Source organism: Malurus melanocephalus, unplaced genomic scaffold, assembly GCF_030028575.1.
Source record: "Malurus melanocephalus ecotype Western Australia unplaced genomic scaffold, MMel_1.1 scaffold_114, whole genome shotgun sequence".
In the NCBI taxonomy this organism is placed as follows: Eukaryota; Metazoa; Chordata; class Aves; order Passeriformes; family Maluridae; genus Malurus; species Malurus melanocephalus.
Window position 1 is genome coordinate 511,324 of NW_026623346.1, and position 16,053 is coordinate 527,376.

General features: G+C 39.0%; 1 protein-coding gene across 1 annotated transcript; it reads left to right on the forward strand.

Annotated features, from left to right (window-relative positions):
• The first annotated feature begins 6,860 nt into the window (after positions 1 to 6,860).
• Positions 6,861 to 15,585, forward strand: PSMA1 (proteasome 20S subunit alpha 1). The gene is given in 12 exon segments (XM_057369686.1): positions 6,861 to 6,891; positions 6,894 to 6,944; positions 6,947 to 6,963; positions 7,952 to 7,996; positions 10,305 to 10,406; positions 10,883 to 10,986; positions 11,759 to 11,847; positions 12,093 to 12,163; positions 13,040 to 13,169; positions 13,817 to 13,896; positions 14,642 to 14,746; positions 15,236 to 15,585. Coding segments are annotated over 12 exon segments (882 nt in total). The 3' UTR covers positions 15,293 to 15,585.
• Positions 15,586 to 16,053: the final 468 nt, after the last annotated feature.

Sequence of the window (16,053 nt, forward strand, 5' to 3'; positions counted from 1 at the left end):
CAGATCAATTTATCTGACTGTTCTTTCAGCTCTGCACTCCCAKGATACTAGCTTCCTTGGATTTGTTGCTGCAATAGTAATTACATCTTGAAGGGTGCGTTAGTATTTTTTTCTCCTTTTTGTACTAGTTTTCAAGTAGGTTCTGAATATCATAGTTGTTTCCTGTCTCTCAACACTTTGGTGTGGTCAGAAATGTCACTTGAGTTTTGAAATACCTGTGAATGTTTGTCAAAGATCCTTCATAACTCAACTTAATCTTGGAAGAGTGTGCATTAAGAAAGAAAAAGTATGGAAAAACACATGCAAAGCTAGATATGTGTTAAAAAAGTCATCAACTATTTAAAAAAAAAAAGACCTTAAAATGGTGATAATGCGTATACAGCAGTGCAGATTGAGAAATGGCATTTCCTGAGCTGAGAAACATTCTACAAAATTCACATTTGCTTTACTAGGCAGAAGTGAGTGAGTGAGTGAGTGAGTGAGTGAGTGAGTGAGTGAGTGAGTGAGTGAGTGTATAATGAGTTCATCCCTGGATAGAAATTAGATAAAGTTGGTCAATTTGTAACCGATGCTCAAAAGCCTGCTAAAGGAGAGGTGAAGCCCTTCTAAGAATGAAGTACTGCTGTCATTTTACTGGTATGCTGCAGTTACACAATGCKGTGTTATTAAAAACTTTGTAAAAAYACRAATGTGCATAATGAAGTTGTTATAGTGTCAATGCCTGACATATTTTTAAATTTCTTTCCTYCTTTGTGGTTAATAAGATTTAGTCCAAAACCCAAAAGACCATTCATGAATATGTTGCTGAGGGGTGATACTCAGTATCTAGATGAATACCTTAAATGCATTAAGAAGATGTTATGACATGGAATTTAGAGATRTAATCATGTAGCTGTCAGCTTTCAATAAAAACAGAAATAAAATATATTTTCTATGCTTTCTTAATTTGATTTAAATCTGGAATTACCAACTACATGTTCAAGACCTAAGTTAAATAGTGGCTATACTGAAGTCAGTAAAAAAAAAAAAAAATATTGGCAATGCTGTAAAGACTGTTACTCAGAAACTGGATTTTAAAACTCAGGTTGAGTACATTCGGAAGAAATGTTTAATGAGTCTGATTTGCATTAGAAATACATATTGATGTCACTTTAGTAGGAAGCTATGATACGAAAGGGCAAGCTACATACCCGGGTAAAGCTTGGTAATTATTGATAGGGAAGCAGTGCCAGGGAACACTTCAAATTACATTGTATAAGTGATTTTTTGGATAAGATCCTAAACAAATTAACTGCATGTTTTGCTTGAGAAGTAAGAAGAGTATTTTTGTCTGAAACTAATCTAAATAATATATGCTGAGTATTATGTGAAGTTAATAGTGAGAATACTGAATTTGATAAAGGGAGCATTCTGTTTGAGAGGAGATTATTTTGTAACTTTCACCCATGTGATTTTTGTGCAAAATTAAAAGAAATACAAATCCATTCATATTCACTGCTTACTGTGAGACAAGGTGTCCATGGCTTTCTGGTAATTGTATGGCTGTAACACATTTCAAATTGCATAACAAAAAATTCATAGCCTCTATCATGGCTTCAAAATACCAAGGCACATATTCAATTTCCAGCCTGGAAAATACCTTCYCGTGTTTATTAAGTATTAAAACACAGTTTAAAGGGTCTATACAAATGAAGAAATAGTCTTCTGATTTCACAGTCTATTCTTTTAAAAAAAAATTCTTTTTAATTTCCCTATTCCAAGTGTGAAATCTTTCATTTGCTAACAACTTTTGTCTATATAATAATTATTATTCCCATTTGCTGAATTATGTGATAAACACAGCTAAAAATTATTTTCGTGCYATGGAATCTGTTGTGAATGAGACATCTGTGGCCACAAATTTATTTGATACATGCTTTTTAAAATCAAAACCAGACGTGCAGATGTGTGACTCCATAGCGTGACTCTATAGCRATATGGTAATCACTAATGCAGAGGTTTTTAGATACTCACTACATTCAAGGCAGGGTTATATCAAGGTGGTCTGGAATTAATTTAGAGCCCTTTTGGCCCATCACTGAATCCTTCCATGCACCAGGCATAGAAGCCAAGGGTTGCGCCAAATACTCTGGATTTAGAATTATCCTTACATCAATGGAATTTTTTTTCATAATTTAAGCGTGCATGATGCAGTGTCTGAGCTCTGTGATCTATCAGAGTTMTCGCAGACAATGGACACAGCAGTGCCAGAAGCTCTCTCACATTTGTCAGGACAGGCTTAGATTTCTGCTTGCATTGTTKTTAGTTGAGGAATACATGCAATAAGTGCCAGATAAAATTTGTACTATGAAAACTAGGACATGCATGACAGCAAAGCTGTTAAAATCTATGTAGCAAAACTAGGAGCTTGGCAAACAGTAAAAAAAAAAAAAAAACCCAGCTGATGACAGCAGGATTTTTAAGACTAGAGCCTATTCAAACATCTATTTTTCCTGCATATTAATTTTCTATTGTAGTCTTTCCTAATCAGAAACTGAATCCTCATTAAGAATAGGCTGAATCACTTTTTAAAAAATGTGGTCTACAAATACCAGAACCATTGCCTAAACAGTAACTGGCTGTTACTATGTTTAACCCTCCCATAGAACTTGAAAATGCCTGTACAAAGAAGTGTCGCTGAAATCCTCAATGTTTTGCCATGAATAGTAAGTCATTCCTAATGACTTCTATCTCCTTTTTTTTTAACTTTTAGTTTAATGTCCTCTGGCAAATTTGTTTCTGCATGTGCATGTCTTTCCATTTTTCAAGCAGAAAGTTTTGGCAACAGCAGATGTGGCAAAAATATTGTGAAGATTTTATTGTGTGATCTACATATAAGTACTCACTGTAAAATATTTATGGCATATAAATGCATAAGTAAGAAGGTAATACTTTGTCTAGCCATTAATTTAATATGACAATGTCGGTGGTGAGGAAATGGGATCCATTAGTGGTCTCATGGCTTTATTTCTGTGCTACTCTGTTATTTCCTATCTGTGAGGACAATTACACTTCTTTTATAGGGAGAAATTTTGAACATAACTGAGAAAGTATTTATTCATGAATCTGCTCAACATTTATAGATGTCTGTCTCAAAATTTTATATATCCAGTGCTGAAGGTTTGATGATGCTTTGGTTTTGATTCAGGTCTACCCAAAAATAGTTCCAACAATATGAATCAACAGAGCAGTTAATATATTTGAAAGAGCTTATGCAGATATATGCCCATTGAAATGGATCTTTTATCCACAGAAACTTAATAACTGCTATTCCTTTTCATTGAAATTAAAAGCKTTGCAGATTTTTTGATAACTACATAATATCTTTCATGATTCTCCATAAATTATGGTAATGATTTTTCAGTTGTATTTTGATGACTCAGACAATTCTATGTATGCTGTTTAAATCATAACTTCTAAGCTAGCGAGCAATTTACAGCTCAAAATACATTTTTCTTGTACAATAAAAGCATATTATACAGAAATCCTTCCTCACTCAGAGTGAAGAAATAAATTTCAGGTCCAAGAAATAACTCRCAACAATATCCATGTAAATTTATCTCTAAATATATTTTCATTCAAATCAGACAAGAAGTAACAAATTAAAAACTATTTCCATGACCAGGATATGCTACAACAGCTCTGCTCTGTTGAACCTTGTGCTCTTGTTTGTTCCAGAACTGGACAGAAAGAGCCAGAWTCTTTCCTGCAGTTCTCTTTCCACAGGGATTATTTAAGCCTGCTTTCAGCATTGCCTGGTCTTTCCTAGCCAGCTTTGATGATCAAGTTGCCCTGAAGGCCTGTCCTGAAAAGGTCAATTAACATTAGTTCACAAAAGCTATGGATTAAAAAAAAAATAGGAGTAGACTTAAAAATGTGAGTAGTTAACATCTTTCATGACAAAATATTCCAGTGATTTAAATTGGTCAGTAGTTCAAAAATTAAAAAAAATTACTTTAGCAACATGAATGCAAATTTGTGATAGAGACTGAAATGTCTGCACCTTTACTGAGGTGCCAAGAAAAGAATAGGAAAGAAATCTGGTGTAATTTATATAGAGAGATTACTTTTTCCTGTTTACAATATTAATACAAAATGATRCTACTTTTTTCTTTTAAGAACTTCTGCAATTCTCTTTAAATGATTCCAAAGACAAGTATGTACATATATAGCAGCTGTTAAATTTTTATTTTTAGCCTTAACCTACTTGATGAAAATGTCATCAAATATTATGCGTGTCACACACCAAGGCTTACAACTAAGCAGTCTTGTCACCATATACCTATTAATGAAGTAAATCTCTTACCTGTGTTAAATCCCAATATGGACTGTTCACATTGTCAGGGGAGTAAGACAGTTCTCAAAATAACTTKGTCAAAATGTCCAGTCCTGAGTGCATTATGACAGCATTGCTATTTGTGGGCAACCACTTGTCCATCTGACAGGAGTGGCTCTGGGATCTCTCTGGGATCTATCCTTCCCCTTCTCCAAGGGGATGGAGGCACTGCCTTCATTGTCTGTCTCCTACTCTGTCACAACAGTTTTCTTTCTTCTGCTGCTGCAGTCTGCTCTGCCTGCAGCCCTGCAAGTGCTCCCAGAGTGTTCCACTGACCTCAGAGGAGCCAGTCTTTTGCCAAAAAGCTCCATCTAACTACAGGAGCATAGCACWCAGGGGTTAATGCAGGCTGATGGTGAGCGGTATCCCAAAAGGGGACTTGGAGGAATGTTGTTTCCTCTCGTGAATCAGCAGAAGCAGAGGCATAATGGCCTTGCCTTTCAGTTGCTGTACATTAATCTCTGCAGAGCAATGCCTGTCATCGCTCAGATGTCAGATGCTGTTTATAACTCTGCTGGAAACATAGCATAGAATAAAACAGGCTCATTAGTTTCTCTTGAGACTGTATATGCATGTTTTAGGTTAGCTATGCTTTCCCTTCTGCACTTTGTTTAAACATTGTATCAAACTGGTGGCACAGAAAGTTGTTTAGTCTGTGAATTTGTCCAGTTGCTCTCTCAATATGTGACTAAAGACCATGATGTGTTCAGGTGCAGAGGTTTCCTCAGCACAGGTATGATGTGACTCAGAAGTTCCCCCTTGTTTTGGCCTGAACCTSCTCCTTTTAATGACACCCGGTACCAGAGCTGCAGGACAGAGAAGCGCTGAACTTATTCAGCATCTCTGCGACAYTTGTGATTGGGCGAGTGCTCAAAATCTTCCCTTGTTTGTCTGCTATTCAGACTATCATTCTTTATATGAACCTATTCCATAATTTGAGCCTTTCTTTCTATTTTTCCCAGTGCCTTCAGTGCTGCCGCTTCATTTCAAGGTGGGAAAAAGATTCACAGCCGGTTCTCAATGGTGTCAGATACAGTATGGATTTATGCAGTGGCATGGCAATGCTTTCTATTTTGTTCTCCTTCCTAACCATTCTTCCCTTACATTTAATTTGGATATTACTGAGCACTGAATATATTTTCATAGAGCTGTCAATTGTGTATTCATTGCTCTGTCGCGATCCTGATTATCAGGTTGCCAACTGAGAAACTAAAAGAGAGAAAATCTTATTTTCTCCCAACTTAGATTCTTAATAAGTAGCTCATTTAAATGTAAGGATAGTTTTAGATTTAATTTTCAGTCCTGTACTCTTTTATATTGTGATTTCTTTATGTAGTATGTTTGCGGCTGTCATTCAGTTTTTTTCTCTACAATAAACCTGTAACATGCAAAATGCTTCCATTCTGGTTCGATAACTTTGTTATCTGAAAAAGAGCTATTTAATTTTGCCTTGTTTATTTTGCCTTTCTCGCCTCCTGAATCGACACATTACAGCCTCTGTTCAAATACTTGAGCGAGGAATCGGCTGGGTGCTCTTTAGCACCAGCACACTGAGATGAAATCACAAACACATTTCCARCCCTCTCCTGGCTGGAGAGGTCTCGTACTGAGCCTAAAGGGCGAGCAGGAGCATCCAGAAGGAAGTGAATGACTTCCTTCCACGGTCAGCATTTCCCCTTGGTGCCATTATCCCTCCTCCGGCATCCTCTGGTGCTGCTGCCCTGGGAATACGGGAACAGTCGCGCTGCCTGCAGCTCCGGAGCAGCTGGAACTCCGTCCCGTGCCGCCTTTCCCGCTGCACGTCACCCGAATCCGTTTGCTCTAGAATAAATTTTTAATAGCTGGACATCTGGTGAGTTTGGGTTTCACTAGATTTTGTTCTATCCACCCAATAAAAGGGGAAAGATTACTCTGGAAAGCGCTTCAGTTGTTATTTAATAAACTACAACAGTTGGCACAGCTTCCAAAAGTTCTTCATTTATGCGGCTATTACCAATATTGTCCGTGAAGTTTTACAACCCTGCCTCTTTATCACTGAAATCGTGGCTGCTGACATTACTCGCCGTACAAATACAAACAATGGGGAGTCCTGGCGTGGTTTAGCGCTCTATCAAAACTAACGCGGTTTTGCCAAAATGAGAGGAAATGTCTGTGTGTTGTTGTGCGACTGTAGGCGGAGTAAAGGGAGCTTTAGGGAGTCCCTTATTGCTGTAGGAAATTGTTGGGGAATGGCATTATAGGATAGGCTGCGGGAATATTTACTGGGCGCCCTGCGAAACTTGGAAAGCTGTTCAGCTGCCTTAATGAAACGTTTATGTATCCTGTTCACACACACAAATGGCGAGGAAAGGAAGTCGTTTCCGATCAAATAAACTTCTTTATTCATCAGAAAGGTTAAAAATAGCAWAACAATTAGGTAAGCTAAATGTGTCCGATGACTTGGACGGCCGCCCCCTCAGAGGCAGTGCGCACGCGCGCCCCATCGATGAGTCGGGGCGCGACTGGCGCTGCCTGCCCGCTCCCATCCCGGAGCGATCGCTGCCCCGCGCCGCCCGCAGCCGCCGCCGCCGCCGGGAAGCAGGAGGATGGTGAGGGGGCCGGCATGGGGCGGGACACGGGACACGGGACASGGGACACGGGACCCCTGCCACCCTGCCCGGCCTGCGAGCCGGCACGGGGGAGGCGGGAGGGCGAGCGGGAGGGAGCGGGCCCGTGAGTAAGCAGTTCCCGGGCCACGCGGGGCCGCGGGCGGGACTGGGCCTYGCTGCCGGCGTGAAAACAAATGGGAGCGGAGAGCGGGCTCTGCTTCAGTCCTTGGACTGATACTTCGGAGGCCCTGTAAAGATGCATATAAAAATCTCCCCAGGGATCTGCAGAACCTCTCTTAAGAGGACACTGCGGGAGCTGGGCCTGTTCAGTCTGGAGGAGAGAAGACTGAGAGGGGATCTCATCAGTGCATGCAAGTTATCTCAAAGGGAGGCTGAGAGGATGGKGCCAGACTCTTTTCAGTGGTGCCCAGTGACAAGACGAAGAGCAATGGCCATCAACTGAAATGAAAGAAGTTTCACCTCAGCTTGAGGAACAGCTTACTTAGACTGAGGGTGGCAGACCACTGGGACAGGCTGTCCAAGGAGATCGTGGAATCTTCTTCTTTGGAGTCATTTAAAACCCACCCGTGTGTGTTCCCGTGTCACTTGCTGGACCTGGTGACCCTGCCTTAGCAGGCCTGGATGATTTGCAGAGGTCCCTTCCAACCYTAACAATTTCACAATATGAATTTAACAAAASTAAGAACTTCTTCACAGAAAGGGTGATTGTTGGAATGAGTTGCCCAGAAAGGTGGTGGGGTAACCATCCATGGAGGTGTTTAAGGAGAGACTGGACCTGACGCTCAGCGCCATGGTCTGGTTGACATGGTAGTGCTCAATCATGGATCAYCAGAGATCTTTTCCAACCTAATTGATTCTRTGATTCTGTAATGTTGGCATTCTGTAGAAACAACCAGGACTTCCTTTAGGAACACTTCTTCTGTTTGCTTATTAGGGAAACTAATGAGTTTTATTTTGTTCATTCCAGTTTCGYAACCAGTATGACAATGATGTCACGGTTTGGAGCCCGCAGGTAAAACCTTTACACGCTTGCTCACTGGGGTTGTAATTTGCCTTTTGGGTTTTCTCCACCTCACAGCCAGTGATATTGCRGTCACATAGGTCGTGTTCAGGTGCCTGAGGCTCCGTGCAGGCTGCTCCCCTCTGCCTTTGTAGACTGTAGGTGTCCAGAAAGCCTCAGCACATCTCTGTCTGCTGGTGTGGGAACCTGAGTGCTGCCTAGCTGGGCTCTGTCACCTCAAAGTGCCTAAGGCAGTTGCTTGCTAAATGTACCTGTGACATACAAAGGRAATGCTGTCCTCTTTGGGAGGTTGGACTAGATGATCTTTAAATGTCCCTTGCAACCCAAACAATTCCATGATTTTATTATCTGTTTACAGACCTATGATATGTTGGTAAGGTACGAAAAGCATGAAGCTGTTTTAATCTCCCTAGTGTTAGGTCAGTGCTAGGTCTTTCTCTCTTTTGTCCACTAGATGTTAGTTTCTTTCGAATATTTAGTTAATAGTAGGGAATAACTTAATTTTTTTAATAAGTAGTTTACTATTAATAGTAATTAAGAAAAATATCAAATTACTAAGAGTTAGCATTTARTGCTTGAGTAAGAATATGCCACTTCTTCAAGAGAAACAGCACCTGTTTCTCTTTTTGTGCTCAAAAAAGCCATTGTCAGCTCAGGGGACAATGCTTCTTCACTCAGTAGAAAACCAGAGCCTTGAAAAAAGACTTATAGCAAAACTACAKATTTATTTTAAATGCAAGTAACAAATGGTGCTAGTATAAAACCAATGTGTCATTAGTTTGTGGGTTTGTATTTCTGTAGAAATTCTTCAACGTGTAGTACTATTGTATGTGAAATATGTTTTCCATACATGGCWACAGATAGTGTTCCATGCTTTCCATTCTGTATGAAGACACCCTTGAATATTTCCCTTTTTTTKCAGTCAATACCATGATAGGTGTAGGTGCCTTTGAACTGTTTTCATCCTTCTTAATGATTGTGTTTCTCTGCCAGGTTTTGTATCAGAAAATTTAGGTTTTTTATCTTATCTGTTACCTTAAAAATTACTTTTAGAACTATGACATTCTCTTGAGACTTTTAGTAAATATTGCAAAATGATCAACAGCACAAATTTCTATGTTTTTCTAAAATTACCTTGAAAATATCAATAGTGTTGGTTTTTTTCCTAAATGAAGACATGTAAAATTTCTACTGTGCTACAGTTGCTAATTCATATGTTCTTTAGGTGAGGCACTGATGAATTCTTGTCACTGTTAATGCAGGRGCAAAGAATAACCATACTTTATTGGGAGATGTTTTCAAATATGGTAGTAAAGAAAAGGAAATAAGAGATTTARAACTAGAAGTGGTTTCACATTCTGTTAGCCTTGCATGTCATTCCTGGCGGTTGATAAATGCACGTTGAACAGGTTACAGCGATTCAGTACTGCTCTTGGGCAGAAAATAGCTTATGTTATTGAAATTCTGGTTATAACAGTGGATAAAATGGGACATTAGGGTCCTTCAAGTAGACTTAAATAAAGAACCTTATGCTGAAAAGCCCCAGCAACCTACGAGAAAGTGATTCCCTGTAGATCATCTCCAGCAATTTCACTCTTAACAGCTACTGCATTCCATTCCTTCCTAACTGGTGGGATGCAGCTCCACAGTGTCCATGCTTGCAGGGCAGCAGTGCCTGTGCTGGCTGTCTGACATGGGCTGCAATGAAAGTGGGAAAACCCTCAGTGGTTCTGTTAAATGGACATTGAAGCKCCTGGCCACCTCTGCAGAACTTGGAGAGATTTCATTTTCTTTGAGACCTCTACTCCTCTTTCAGACTTGACTGCAGTTGGCCAATAGCTTGTTCAGAAATTATTGGGAATGGCTGCTGAGACRYGACAATTGCGTAAGACTCATTTCTKCAACAGACTCAATTAAACATCAAGTGTCCAACTTCAGCTGGAAGTTCTGTCTTTGAATCATACTGGGTTAAACATTGCTTCCTCTGAAGACAGTGACAAAAGTCTTATGCTTCTTATAATGTCCAGAGGATTCAGCCTTTCTTTTTAGTTTCCCTGTTCCTTTGTGTGCGATGGWGGGTGGCTCAGAGATGGCCAGATTTTTATGGGTTAATGATGAGGCATTAAGAAGATAGCTGAAGAGATCTACTGGTTTAACCTGTTGTGCAGTAAGTGTCCCTGTTGGGGACAAAGTAAGTGTCCCTGGTGGGGAATAAAAGGCCTGAAAATGCAAACCCATTGGAAACTTCTTCAGAGGCTTAACTTGAGAATGATTGATGACCTTTGATTTGGTTTTGCAGGGTCGAATTCATCAAATAGAATATGCCATGGAAGCTGTGAAACAAGGCTCGGCTACTGTGGGGCTGAAGTCGAAAACACACGCTGTCCTGGTGGCTCTCAAGGTAWCTTCTAAACTCTGGTCTCAATGAGGACAATAATGTTCATAGAAAAGGTTTGGTTTGGCAAATTAGTTTTATCCAGTCTGTACTTCTACATGAAATGTAAATGCAATTGCAGATTCCCTTTGCTTGATGACTGAAATATTTCCAGTGCCTATGAAAAGCAGATCTTCACAAAATGGTGAAGGAAATTATTTTTTCCTTTAAAAGATGTGTTCCTCCTTTTTTTTGTTTTCATTTGTTACTGAGCAGTAAATCTATTCCTTTCTTTTCCCAAAGCTTGAGTGAGTGTCTGTTCTTTCTTTTGTTCTAAGAATGGAATTARGCTTTTCTTGTCTTCTGTTGCAAGTTTATAAATTCAATTATTTTTTTATTGTTTCATGAACATATTCAGTTCTTGCTCTAAATGTTAGCAGATTTCTCCACAGTGCTTGGCAGACTGTTCAGTTTGCCACATAGCTTTCTCCTTTCTTGCATAGAGAGCACAGTCTGAACTGGCAGCTCATCAGAAAAAAATCCTGTACGTTGACAACCATATTGGTATCTCAATTGCTGGACTTACTGCCGATGCAAGACTCTTGTGGTGAGTATCTTGGTTGTTGACATACACAGTGGTGCAATAATGAGGGAAAGTTCATTCAGACTATTGCAAATGACATTTTCTGCTTGGCTAAGGATTAGTCTTGAGTTGCTGCTTTATTGTATTATGCCAAAGATCTCAGCATGAAATTCTGGCAGGTTTTTAACTAGTTGGCAGAAATTTCATTTGTTTGGCCCAAAATTTTGCTCTTTGGTTTTGTTAYAAGTAAAACAGTCCTGTCTGGTTTCCTCGGTGCAATAGGGTTTCCAAGCAGTCTGAGAAACTCCATTAGTTCTTTCCCTCTGGCAGCTGCTTCTGTGTACATACACACAGTTGAGAAAGTTATTAAACACATACAGTGCTGTTTGTGTGGGCCGCAGTGGGGCTTGCTTTTAGCAAATTTGATCAGAAGTGGTAGGAAGAATTTCTGAAATGGCTTTTAATTGCTACAGTGTTACAAAGCAGTGTTACCATGTAACCTTACCACRTTTCCAGATGATCCATCTGTTGCCTGCATGACCTTTCACCTTCTTTGCATTTTTGTATCTGAGATACCCTTATASTTTATCAAACCTGTGGTCAACTTTCTCAATAACAATGATGGGTCATGTTGAAATGAAATCATATAAAGCCTTTGACCCTTTTTCTCAATGAGCAGAGTGAAACAAAAATGCTTGCCTTAACAGACAAGCCTTGAGACAAAACCTCATTGTGTCTTTGATTTATGTACTGATTTGTTTTTTTAATATTTTTTTTTAATATTTTTCCTTCCTAGCAATTTCATGCGTCAAGAATGTTTGGATTCTAGATTTGTATTTGATAGACCTCTTCCAGTTTCTCGCCTAGTGTCACTAATTGGAAGCAGTATCCTTTTTTTTATACACTTGTTATACTTTTATAGTTTTTATTCTATCATAAAATTATTTTCATCTGTCACAACTTAAAAGTCATATGAAGTTGAAAAAAATTGTTGAACAATTTTCCTTCATTCACATTGCTTGTGGGAGAAGATCTCATAGTGATGCATTTTGGTGCATCTCTGCTTGGTTTAGACTATATCTTGGGTAATTATCATGCAAGTTTGAGATTGTTTCCTTAGCTTTCTTAAGAAACCCAGATTCCAACTCAGCGTTATGGCAGAAGGCCCTATGGAGTAGGACTGCTCATCGCAGGCTATGATGTGAGTAAGCTGCTCTGGCTGCTACTGATCTGCAGGAAAATGTGCTTAGGGAAACTTTATGCAACAAATAGATGTTGAGAGGGAAAGATGAAAGAGGCAGACTCATCAAAATTTTCTGAATAAAGGAATAATTTATTTTACCCTAAAACATAACTCAGAAATGTTAATTAATAGCTAATCCTACCTACACTTACTAATTATTTTAAGATGCAAAAATGAGATTTGTTTATGTAAATACTTGCTTTTGATTTGGGGTACTTACAGACTATTATTTTAAAGACTTTCAATAAAAAATGGTTGTGGAARTCACTGCTCACTTCTCTCTTGTTTAGCAACAACGTTTTGCTTCATGCAGCACATGCAGAATCTCTGCTCTCAAGATAGTTACATGAGGATGGTTGGAGGAAATTAGGATCTTGCCTGAAATTTTGGATGGCACAGTTTAATCTACTGCAATCTACTTCTGATCTATTTTGTGTAGATRAGACAGAATGTGTATAAAATAGCTGCTGTGAGCCATGAAGTAGGGATCATACACATACATAAGCACAGTGCAATTTGTTGGACAAAGAAAGAAACACTTACTTGTGCCAGCCATCCTGTCCATTTAAAAGCTTCAACTGATCAAAGTGTAAAAACAGTTGTTGGGGTTTTCTTTTTAATTATTGTTGGGGTTTTTTTAAACAATGGTTTTGAAGAAATTGTGTAAGAACAGTGATATGATCAACAATATAAAATATATTTCTGTGCATACATATAGGTGTGATGTACCATGAAGCAAAATGCTTTCAGAAATTGTCATGTTCCAGCAGTAGACTTGGTATGAATTTATACATCTGCTTTACATTCTATGAGGGTTTTTTTCTCTCTTTGTAGGATATGGGTCCTCACATCTTTCAGACTTGTCCCTCTGCAAACTATTTTGACTGCAAAGCAATGTCCATTGGTGCTCGTTCACAGTCAGCACGAACTTACTTGGAGAGGCACATGACTGAGTTCACTGACTGTGAGTAATGGAACCCTCTCTACCCAATGGTATTCATCAATTCTATAGTTTATTTCCTGCTGCTACGCCATTCTGTTTCATTTAGTGAGATGAAGATAAMTTTTGGGAGCCAAGTTTGGCAAAACTGTGAATCTGCCCAAAGACAAAGTCATAGAGAATATGGTTGAGATTTTCATTCCTTGACATGTGGTTGCTGATTACATCTAATGGAAAGAGAAGCTGTGCTCAGAAAAGGAGTGAAAAACATAAAGAGCCTGTGCCCTTTTTAACCCAGGGGAAGTGTAATTGTTTCTATAGCAGAGTAGGGTGAGTATGTCAGGGCAAATATTTAGGGGGTGAATTTGTTTTTGTATGAAACGGTGATGAGGAACTTACTGAATACATGCTTTGGAGAAGAAAAAGCTTGAATATCACTGAAGGCAAGGCAGGTGTCAAAACCAGTGCACTTGACCTCAAATATAGGGAAGGCTGGTTTCTCAAGGAAAAGTTTTATAACCAACTCTGSTCAGTACTGGAAAGGAGAGGAGTTCTGGGAGTCAAGTTAACCAAGCTATTTTGTAATTGTCAACTAGAAACAGGAAGAAGGAGAATGAATGTCTAGGGGGAATACCATGTCGTTGTAAATGTCTTTCTGATTCCATTTTAAGGTAATCTAAATGAGCTAGTTAAACATGGACTGCGAGCCCTGAGRGAGACTCTTCCTGCTGAACAGGATCTGACCACCAAGGTAAGGAATGGTTTTCTTAAGGAACTTAGTTGCCATTGTTATTTGAAATTACTGTGRCAAAATTCTCATGAAGTGTGGCTGGCACTGAAGCTTGGAAGCTGAATAGTGGTACATAGTATCATTTTCATTTCATGTCACCAGTTTACTGACTGTTCCCTGATCATCTTAGATTTAAGTTTCTTCACAAAAATGATGCTTCCACTAAAGAYGACATTGTTTCCCTGATGGCTTCACTCTAAACTTTGATTAGTGTTTAAGATGCATTACATGCAGCCRTAGAATCACACCTTTGCATTGTAAGCACGGTCAGTAATTCACTTTGGAGGTGAGTGAAGGTAATGCACTATCAGTTTATAGAATATCCAGTATTAAAAAGCTTCACAAACTTYTGACAGTGAACTCAGGAACTGTTGAAGAAGAAAATTCTAAGGATGTCCATTGTTTGGTGTTCTGGTTGTGGTTGATCTACCCTTTTCTCTGTTTATTTTATTCTTAGCTCATCATGTTTTCTGGAACTCTTAAAATACTGAAAATGCAAAAAAAAAAAAAAAAAACCAAGATGAAAATAGGGGTTTTGAGAAATTGTGTGTGTTATTAAAAAGAAAACAAAAGGAAAGAAATTTAAACCCTTGAATGGCTTTACTTAGAAGGTTTTTATACATGATAACTTTTGTAAGTGAAAGCTGTAAAGCCAAAGAAATTGCAGGAAACTGCTTTTCACTGCATCCAACGATTTGTTTGACAGAATGTTTCAATTGGAATTGTGGGCAAAGACATGGAGTTCACCATCTATGATGATGATGATGTAGCGCCATTCCTAGAAGGTCTTGAGGAGAGACCACAGAGAAAGGTGAGTGGTTTGGGTGTGAGTGAATAGGCTTAGTTGAAAGACAATAATTAGGTATAATCTATTATGTTTAAAATAAATTTAAGCCTGCTACTGTAGAACAGTTTTAGAAAGGCAATTTTTTAAATACAAAATTACTATATGAACACTGTATATATCTTAACTGGTGGCTCGGATACTTATTAAATCAATTTATGCTGAATTATGCCAGGCTGTTCCAATGTCATCTTCTTTCCTCATCTCTGATCAAATACAAGTTTTCACTGTTTTGCAACAGAAGTGACTGCATGTGTTTCTCATGCCCTTTGCAAGATGCCTCCGTAGTCTCCTAATTACCTACTGTGTCCTGCTCATGCCTCATTTAGATAACAGTAATTTGTACGATGTTGGCTGACATGAGCTGCATTTACCACTCAGGGTGCACCAATGGGGATAAAGCTGATACATCAAGTGTTGTCTTCTGTCTTCCTAAAATTTTTCTTTTTCTTGAAGACGGTCCCGCCTGTTGAAGAAACCGTGGAAAAGGCAGAGGAGCCAATGGAGCACTAGCTGGTGGATGAGTTCCTCTGTTAATGTATTATTATCCAGGAACATGTATCCATTTGCTGGTAACTTTATCCTCACCTATATACGTTTTCTGACGCTACATTCTGAGGATTGCTCTAAAAGAAAGAAACCAGCTACACCTATCCTTCAAAGATAGACAGGAGGTTGTAACTGGGTGTAATTGCTTTGACAAGAAAGGTGTAATCATTTTCTAAATAGTACATGATACTGTTTTTTAAAGAAAAGATACTGTCTTTAACTCATAAGGACAAGTGGAAATAAATCACTTTCTTGGACTCTGCTGTGAGTTTGGTCTTTCTAGTCTGAAAAACAGCTCTTCCCAAATACTTGTGTCATATATGCCATTGTGTGTTTGAYCTCGTGTCAGAGTGAGTGTTTGCTTACTGTATAGAAATGTGGTGCTCTTGAAAACTGTTGAACTGAGAGGGCATTAAAATGCYTGTGAAACTATACCGTAGTCATGGAACAGCAGGATGCAGCATTTCCCTGTGTGAACTATTTCAAACTGAACATGCAGCGACATTCATGGTTCTGAGACTGAAGCAGTGTGAAGCTGACAACCAGCTTGTGTTTGGGTTCTTTGGGGGTTGATTTAGTCAACCCCAGCTCTTTTGGARCTGTGTCAGTGTTCCTTTAGAGCCGTCAGCCAGCCCTGGGACAGCACTGAGCTTTTAGCTCACTGAGGGGCAAATTGGATTGACCAGGGAAGCACCTGAAGTTCCCATTGCAAGTCTCCTGAGTTG